At 38.7% G+C, this 9,906-nt stretch overlaps 1 protein-coding gene across 6 annotated transcripts in view; it reads right to left on the reverse strand.

Moving 5' to 3' along the window:
• Positions 1 to 9,906, reverse strand: part of NALCN (sodium leak channel, non-selective) — a 318,984-nt gene that overhangs the window by 101,155 nt on the left and 207,923 nt on the right. For all 6 annotated transcript variants that reach the window (XR_003682527.2, XM_028497339.2, XM_028497338.2 and 3 more), the window contains 2 exons: positions 4,385 to 4,521; positions 2,696 to 2,834 (listed from right to left, as the gene is read on the reverse strand). Coding sequence is in view for 5 of the 6 variants with exons in the window: in XM_028497339.2 (XP_028353140.1) it covers positions 2,696 to 2,834; positions 4,385 to 4,521 (276 nt within the window). In the remaining variant the exon portion in view is untranslated. The remainder of the gene's footprint in view (positions 1 to 2,695; positions 2,835 to 4,384; positions 4,522 to 9,906) is intronic.

Here is a 9,906-nt window from a genome sequence, read left to right on the forward strand (position 1 = left end):
AAGCCCTCAAGGATGACAGATCCTAAGTATTTATGAAGAACGCCAGGAGCTCAAGCTGGAAACTGGATGGTGAAAGGAATTGTTAATTCTACTTTCCTAGCAGCCTGAGGAAAGTCAAAGCTTTAAGAACGGGTGGCAGCACGGTAAGTCTTTTTTGCTGCTGCCCCAACAGGGTAGCTACTGCTGAGATGAAGAGAAACTAGGTGCCCTATGTGTCCCTTTCCAGATGCTGAAGGCTGTAAAAAGATAAACAATATCGTTCTAACTGTAGTTTATCTACATATGGCCAATGAGCCTGACGGGGGACGAAGGGCGACTTAACCACGGCTGATCACTGTCCTTGTATAAGACCATGTATTGTGTGTTTGAATCAACTGACTTTATAGATGGGGGACGGCCCGCAGTCTCCAAGAAGTTCTAGTCTCTTTAGAGCTGAGGGACTTGGATTCTGCCCCCAGGATCAATGTCTTTGCTAGTTCATTATATTTTAGGGGATTATGAGAGAGACTCAAGTGTAAGATTACAGAATAAAGCTATAATTGTTATCTTACTTTCACTTAGTTAAAAATAACTGTTAAATGAGAATATAAAAAGAAGCCACAAACATAGAAGGATGAAAAGTCCCCTTAGACACCCCCCCATCCCACTCACCTGCCAAGAACCTTTTAATTTATTTTTTTCTCACCAATTTCAAAATATTCGGTTCAGGAAATGTGAGAGACATCATCTTCCCTTTTAGAGAGAAAATAAAATTTCACAGACTAAGATTTTAATTTTGTATTTCCAGTGGGATAGCGTTACTCGGGATTTAAAAAAGCAAGTTGTGGATCTGCCGTGTTGGGCACCCATGATATTGACTCTTTGGCACTCTTCCTGGAGAGGGCTGGGTGCAACGTGAGCCCAGACTGGGGCTTCACTGCACACCCTCTGGCTTAAAGTTCTGCCTTTGAAATAAATTTAGAAAATAAGCAATCTGTGTTCTCATGTGTAAAATGCAATTTCAGAATGATTGTCTGAAACCAGGCCATTATCCTCCCACTTGCTTATCCACTAACATAGAAACTTTTTGCTTCTATGCCTTGTGCACAGTATTGCGTGAACATAGCTACGGGGAAGGGACGTGACAAGCTTAGTGACAATTCTTTTAGAAGAGTACAGTCTTCTGAAAGTCTTTAAGGAGAGGTAACAGTACTGCGTGTGTGTGCCCCTCTCCACACACATTTCATGATTTTTTCACTCAGACTTTAAAAGCAAAGGATGATCTCAGTTGAAATCAAATTAGTGGCCTGAAAGATTAAGCAGAACAAATATTTCAAAACACAGAAGAAAAAGAGAGATAACAATCATAAGAGAAAAGTAGGGGTAAAAAGGAGTGGATGGAAAAGTAATAATTGAACAAATAATAAATGAAAATTTCTTATATTCTTAGTTGGCAAACTGAAAAGACTCCCCAGTTTGGGCAGTTCTGATGAGAAAAGACATACAAAGTATATCCTGGTAAAGTTTTTGCACTCCAAGGAGATGTAGAAAGTCTTACAAGCTTCCCAAGAGAAACCAGAAAACCAACCAACCACCAAAGAAAAACCGAATTACTTTCACATGGAAAAAAAAATGACATTGGCATCAGACTTGTCATCTACAATCTTGGAATCTCTAAAACAGAGGAATAACATCTGTAGATAACTGAAAGAAAAGAAATAATGAAAATTCTTGAGTGAGAAGAGACACACTACAAAGGAAATCATTATCATCATAATTGAGAACAAAATCACTCAACTACAGCAGAGAAACAAGGAATTGGGGGGGTGATAAAGGGCAGAAGTTCATTTCATTTGGGGAGGAGATGGGAGAAAAGGAGGAGGAGAGGAATAAGTAAAGGTCCTTTACAAGGGTAATCTTTGGAGAATGGGGAGAAACAGAGAATCTTGGAGCATGAAGGAGCTGCTATTTTATTTTCACATGATAATAGAGAAATATGTATTTGATGATAAGCCATAGAAAAAAGGTGGCAACAATTTAAAGGATTAAAGTAGAAACTAGGACTTTCAAAGAGAAATACTCGCAAGTGAATTAGATGCTTTTGCAACAAACTCTAATGTGTAATCTCTTTCACAAACTCTGCTATTGATCTTTCATTTTCTAACTGTAGAATCTGGGAAAAAAAATTCCCTATCTACTTTTCAAATGATAAAGACATAGGTAAATCAGAACATGAATAAGATAATGTGCCTAGAGATAATTCCTGCCACAGGCCTTAGTAAACTCAATAAATGGCAGTTATTTGGACTAATTTTAGAGAAACTTGGCTCTGGTTAGTCTCCCTGGCATAATAACTGGAATAAGTAAGGTCTCCTGCAGAAAGTAATGTACAGGCCACCATTAAACCTGGGCTGAACTTGAGAGCTCAGAGCCCTGCCTTCTGCATGTGAGAAAATGCAGGTTTGGGGAGGCTTTTGATCTATTGGAAGTCACCTGGCTGCCACATGGCATGGCTCAAAAGCTGACCTGTAGAAATGCAAAATTTAAATTAACAAATTTACAAATGTTAGGTTTAGTAATTTCTTCAACCACTAAAATTATTTTTTTAATTATTCTCCTGAGACATTAGATTTCAGGACCCCACCCAGTTACGTGGTTCTTTTCTCTAACACACAGGCTTAAGAAAAATCTGGTTATTTGCGACAGTGATTCTTACTTTTTGGTCAATGTACTTGTCCTCAATCGCAGACCGTTTGGAGTGATCGCAGGATGAGGAAGAGGCGGATGGAAGGCTTCGCAAGAGGCAGCAGGTATCCTGTTGCTGGCGATCAATAAACTGCTTCATGAAACTTTCCCTTTGCAAAAGAAGTACACATTATGTCAAGCATTATTAATGAAATGGAGCAAGGGATGGCATTTTGCAATGATGCATTTGCCTGAGCTAAGATAAAGCAGTGACAAAAGTTCACAGAAAATAGGACATGTCACACCAAGAGGTGTTTAGATTTTTTTTTTTTTTTGCGTTACGAGGGCCTCTCACTGTTGTGGCCTCTCCCGTTGCGGAGCGCAGGCTCCGGGCGCGCAGGCTCAGCGGCCACGGCTCACGGGCCCAGCCGCTGCGCGGCACGTGGGATCTTCTCGGACCGGGGCTCGAACCCGTACCCCCTGCATCGGCAGGCGGGCTCTCAACCACTGCGCCACCAGGGAAGCCCCAAGAGGTGTTTAGATTTAATTACACATATAATTTGCAAAATGTTGAATTCAGAGAAAAATTCCTGAATCTTCAGTTATTCCTGTTTTAAAAAAGTCACGTCCCTGAAATTACTTTTAAGCAACAATATTCAGTAATTAATGGTATCTTTTGACTCCTATTGTGGTAATAAGATACTTTTTTTTCCCCTCTAAGATTTGGAGGAATTAGTTCATCTCTCTGAACTTTCATTTATCGTAAGAATCCTTGAGAGATAATATTACATTTAAAGACTCAAAATAACTCAAAAGAAACTTACTTCATCTGATCTTTAAAGCATGGGGAGAATTCATATAACATCTTTTCAATAATCACTAATCTTGAATCTAATTTACGGCTCTTTTATATATGTCATATTTTTCACGTTTTAAATTTTGTTTTTTTTTTAAATCAGAATTGCAAATATATTTTGATTTGAATTTTAAATATTATGGCATCACATCCAGTCTCATGCTTTTATAACCTCCCCATAGAATTGTTTTTAAAATTAGTTACATAAAAAATGTCATATTTGATATTATTCTGGTTCTATTTGTAATTTTTGAGCTATAACTGGAAGAATTTCCTTTAATTATTAAAAATAAGCATTTTGAAGCATCTTCAATGCAATTGCTTAACTTGAGGGCAAAGTGGTAGAAAATCATATTAGCGTGAGTGCAAAATGCCATGGTTCTTCTTTTAAAAAATGGAAGACAAATTATATTGCACCCAGACATGGCATTCTAAACAAATGCTGTCACAGTAGTCCGGAAACCTGGCCAGTGGCGGTTTCTCCATTTCCTTGAAAATAAAAGGGCCTCAGAGGCAATTTTATCCTTACATGGTTGAGGGTCAGAGGCCAATGTCTACGTGCATCTTTGTAAGCTGGACCACCTGTGCCAGTTACCTGTGAAGTCAAATCCCCGAGGGGCCGTCTCAGGGTGAAGCAGTGGTCAGCAGCCTTCTTGCCCAGGCTAACACACTTGACTCTGCTCTGATGTATTGCTTAAAGGGGTCAACGGTTTTTAAAATAGAGGAAGACAGAGTAGCAGTATGGATAATAACTTAAAAATAGAAAGAAACCGCACCCACATGAGTTTGAAAGGGCTGAATCAGATTTAAGATGAATGTTTTACAGTGTATTTGAGATATACAATTAAAGAAATACTTTAATACCTGATTTTAGGAACTGTAAAATCTGAAGGAAGCTTTGAGATTTTCACCATTTGCGGTCTGTTTGGAAATTTTTCAAAGATTCGAAGTCGCAAAGGGAGCTTTTCTTTGGTGTCTGCATTTGCTTCACTTTGCTTTAACTAAAGAAAAAAATAGAAAGAAGGGGGGAATCTATAGTAATATAAGTCACAGTCTATCAGAATTTTTGAATCAAAGAAACAATGAGTTATTACATGAAGAAACGGTAGATGGCAGTAAAACCCTACCAAGTATATCTTGGTCTCCTGCCTTACTCTGAGTGTTCAAAGTCTGAGCACAGGGAAAACAAAAAGAAAACTAAACAAAAAACTAAACCAGAAAAAAAAATTAGAAGAAAAATGTATGTTATTTATTCCCAAACATAATCCCCTTTCCATACCAAACATAATTTTTTATCATTGACTGACTTATTATCACTAACATATTTAAACACCAAAGTGTTTTATAAATATGTGTTTTAGAATTAGAAATCAAAAGAATGAAAAAAGAAATGAAAATCCTAAGTGGTGATATTTGAAAGGGGGAAAATGTCAAGGAAATTGATCATTTAGCCTAGCAGATTCATGAAAGAATAGCTCAAATAGAAACAACACATTTGGTACATAAAGCAAAAGTTCTCTATGTAGTTGTAAAGATGCTTGGGAATTATCCAGTTGCGTGCCATGAAATATCTGGGAATTGACAAGCAAATGGTTTTATTATTTATTTGTTTATTTATTTCTATAAGTTTGTTTTTATGTTTTTACAGTTTAAGTTTCCAGCTGAGGCTTTACATCACAAATGCTGAGCTAAGAGGTCAAAGAGTACTTTAGTTCAGGCAGTCTTTCTTGGAGGGGTTATGGAAGCACGTTTCAAAAGGTACCAGCTTCTTACCCCCTATGGGGTATATGCTTTTTTTTTTTTTTTTGAAAAATATTGGATATATATTTCTTGATTTATAAAAAGTGTTCACAAACTAATTTTGGAAAAGACAAATTCACAAAGTTATACAACTGCTTCAAAATTAATGAAAAGATGCTCAAACACAAATACTTATAGGTACTACAAACACAAATACTTATAGGTACTATAAACACACACAAAATTATTACTTTTGCATATCAGATTATCAAAAGTTAAAAAATGTGAGGTTATGGGGAAATGGGAATTTTTGTTAAGTATAAAATGGTACAACTTTTTCAGAAGGCAATGTGATAATATGTTTTAAAACGTTAAAGATGTGTCTACTTTGATCCAGCAATATCATTTTTGAGACTTTATCTTAAGGAAACACTTGAACAAATGGGCAAAGACATAAGTACATGGCAGGGACTTCCCTGGCAGTCCAGTGGTTAAGACTTTGCCTTCCAAAGCAGGCGGTATGGGTTCGATCCCTGGTCAGGGAGCTAAGATCCCACATGCCTCGTGGCCAAAAAACCAAAACATAAAACAAAAGCAATATTGTAACAAATTCAATAAAGACTTTAAAAATGGTCCACATAAAAAAAATCTTAAAAAAAAAAAGTACATGGCAGTTCAGTGCTACTCTGTCAGTAATATTTAAAAAATTAGAAATAAACTAATAAACTAAACACTTATCCCCAGCAAGGACTGGCAAAATAAATTATGGTACATTCCTGCAAAAAGACTCTATGAAGCTCTTATAATGGATGACATAGATCTATAAATCTTAAATCTTATAAATCTTATAATCTGTGTGTGTGTATGTGTATATGTGTCCTTAAAAAATAATCTAAAAGAGTACATATTATGAGACCTCATCATTTATATATGACAAATCTGGAAGGATATATTCCAACTGGTAATAGTGGTTATTTCTAGGGGAAAAGAAGCAGAATTATGAAATTAGTTTTCTCTGGTTTGCTCAAATTACTTAAAATTAACATATATTAGCATATATTATGAGAAAACATAGTAAAGATATTTCCATAGCATTAGTTCCATAATTACCTCATTAGTTATCAGAAAGTTGCAATTTATAGAGCTAATGATATATATCTTTAAAGACTTACTTGAGGCATAAAGTACATTAGCTTATTTTATTCAAATAATATTTTAAAATATTAAAATAACCAATGTTATTTTAGTTAAATACAAAACTTTAAATATTTATTATTCTTGGGACTGGTCAACGCATCTCTATTACAGTATGACAAAATATCCCCTAAATATCATGACAAGGGGGTATATGCTTTTACTTTATTTTTTAAAATTAATTTGTATTGGAATGTAGTTGTTTTACAACACTGTGTTAGTTTCTGCTGTACAGCAAAGTGAATCAGTTATACGTAAACATATATCTCCTCTTTTTCGGATTTCCTTCCCATTTAGGTCACCACAGAGCACTGAGTAGAGCTCCCTGTGCTCTACAGTCTGTTCTCATTAGTGATCTATTTTATACATTGTAGTGTATATACGTCAATCCCAATCTCCCAATTCATCCCCCCTCTTCCCTCCTGCCCGGTGTCCATACGTTTGTTCTCTACATCTGTGTCTCTATTGCTTATGCATTTACTTTATAACGACAATCTGTCCTGGATTTGTGGAAAGGTGAGCATGAGAGGCCAAGGAAGCTTTTATAATGAGAAGAGAGGTGGCAGCTCTTCCTTCCTACCATGTGGGGATACTCAAACTGGCCAGAGAGAACATGAGCATTTTGGGGGAACATCCCAGGTTCAATACAATATATGGCTCAGTTGTCCAACTGGTTGTGAGCCCATAGTGAGATTCTATGTCCTGATTCCTCGTTCAGGAAACTTGCCTTTTTTTCTTACTCCACTATAGAAACTGCTCTTACATTTTGGTTTTATATAATATGAACATTTACCTTAGCCATCTGTATATCTTATATAGCTTTGTGAGTCATCTGTGACTTTCTGTCTTTGGTGGTATCTCACTTAGGGAAGGGGCCACCATTGTTCACCACCTTCCTCCCCTCTCCCCATGAAAGGAACACTGACCACGGCACATTCTCAATAGTTTGATGGTTACGATGACAACAGTGATAAAGAATTAGCTCCCAAAGGCACAGAACAAAAAAGGTGAGCATTTCCAGGAGATGCAGGCAATTAGAAAAATGGCTGCACATATAAAGAGATTCATGAGGAAGAGACTTGTTTCCCAAAAGTTTATAGCCACAACTAGTAGAAAAATATTTGTAGTGGTAAGTAGAGCACACAGGGGGGAAAAAAAAAGCAGTTAATATGTTGTCAGACCAAAGAGAAAGGCAATTATAAAGGGCCAAAGACAGGCTGAGAAGACAGAACATAAATGAAGTACTTAATTCATGCATCTGCTGACTCATTTATTGATACACCGATGCAGTCACTTATAAATCAAATCCCACAGGCCAGGACTCAGCAGGTTCCGTGCTAGGTTCTGGGGATATAAAAATATCTGAGGCACAGTATTTGCCCTCATGGAACCCACATTATAATGGATAGATAGTTATATAAACAGATAATGACAATAAAATGTAATAGCTATTCTAGCTGAGATATAAACAAAGTGATGTGAACACAAGGTGAGGAGCAAAGAGAAATTAGAAAAAAAAGGAGGAGGAGGTGCTGCTTCTCCTTCCAGAGACTTCTTGGGCAGTGGAATTGCTACACATGATTCTGTGAGCCAACACCGGGGCTGGAGGCCTGCCGGGACTGGTATGTATATTTTATGAGAATCAAATGTCTTCAAAGAGACACAAGGGCAGATGGTATATCAATCAGGACATGCCATCAAAACAAAAACACGGAGCTCTTCCCCAAAAACTGCTCAGCTGGCCCATTCTCTGGGTCCCCACCGTGCTTCCCTGGTCAGAGACATCCCCTGGCTCGTGCTTTCCCTCCCAGGGTCTCCTCATCTGGTTTGGCTCCTTCAAATCTATCCCGCATCTGGGTCATAGTAATCTTCTCACTTTTTGGCTTAAACCCTTCAGTGGGGGTCCACTGCTCTTGAACAAAACCGTCCACCTTTAGGTTTTAACACCCAATTCTGGGTTACCTGTTCCCACCTGTCCCTACCTGTCCAGCCTCACCTGGCCCTGTGCCCACACCGTGTTCCAGTCATGCCCGCCGCTTTCAGCTCTTCACGAGTGTCCACGCCTCTGCCCCAGAGCCTTTGTGGCCCTGGTCCCTCTGCTGGGAGCTCCTCTCCTCCCCTTTCTCTCTTGTTCTTCATGAACTTCCACTTGCTCTTTTGATTTCAGTTCCACCAGAAATCCCTCCGAGAAGCTTCCTCTCATCAACGAGGTCTTCCTCTCACAAGCTCACAGCATACTGGGTTGAACCAAATGAAGTCGCCATGTTTGCGTAGGTCAAAGCAGTCAAAATGGGCAATTTCTTATGGTTCAACCTAACACTCACTGTACTAGGTTCCTAGGACTGTTGTTAACAAATCCTTATAAGATCAGTAGCTTAAAACACAAAAATTGATTTCTCGGTGTTCTGGAGGCCGGAAGTGCTGAATCAGGGTACCAGCAACGCCACGTTCTCTCTGAAAGCTCTAGGGAAAAATCCTTCCTTCACTCTCCTCAGCTTCTCAGCAGTTCTCGTTGTTCCTTGGTCTCTGTCATTGCTTAGCCCTCTTCCCTGTGTGTTTCTCTGTCTCTCTATCTGAATCTCCCTCTCTTTTCTCTTACAAAGACACCAATCATTGAAATTAGGGCTTGCCGTAAAGCAGCATGATCTTAACTGATGACATCTGCGAAAGTCTAATTTCCAAATAAGGTCCCATTCTGAGGTTCCTGGTGGACATCGATTTTGGGGGGACACTGTGAAACCCACTACATCGAGCATTATTTGAACTTATAGTGTATGACCACTTGAACTCTATATCTGTTCTTCCTGAGACTGTAAACTCTTGGAGGACAGGGATCGTGTGGGAATTTTTCACTATTCCGTATCCGGGGCCCGCCACAATATTTGACACAAAGTAAGTTAAACAAATATTTGTGGAATAAGTAATTATACAGTTCAGATGGCAGAACTAAACTCTCCAGCAGATAACTGGGAAATAAAAGAAAGGATTTTAGGTATATTCTAAACGATGGAGAGACAAGCAGAAAATATCTGTTTCCCAACTGAATAAATTTGTAGGTGTGAAATATCGGTGTCCCTAGATTCACAGAATAGAATAAAATTATACTCTGTGACATTTAACCTGAACGTATGTCTGCCACTGAAGAACAGACGAATGTTTAGAATAAGTTTACACGTAATATTTTGTAACATTTAATCAACTATCCTAGAACATAATGTTTAACAGATGTAGGTTACCAGTATTAAAAAAATAATCCCGGGGGCTTCCCTGGTGGCGCAGTGGTTGAGAGTCCGCCTGCCGATGCAGCGGACGCGGGTTCGTGCCCCGGTCTGGGAGGATCCCACAGGCCGCGGAGCGGCTGGGCCCATGAGCCACGGCCGCTGGGCCTGCGCGTCCGGAGTCTGTGCTCCGCAACGGGAGAGGCCACAACAGAGAGAGGCCCGCGTACCGCA

The sequence above is a fragment of the Physeter macrocephalus genome, chromosome 13, assembly GCF_002837175.3.
Source record: "Physeter macrocephalus isolate SW-GA chromosome 13, ASM283717v5, whole genome shotgun sequence".
Classification (NCBI taxonomy): Eukaryota; Metazoa; Chordata; class Mammalia; order Artiodactyla; family Physeteridae; genus Physeter; species Physeter macrocephalus.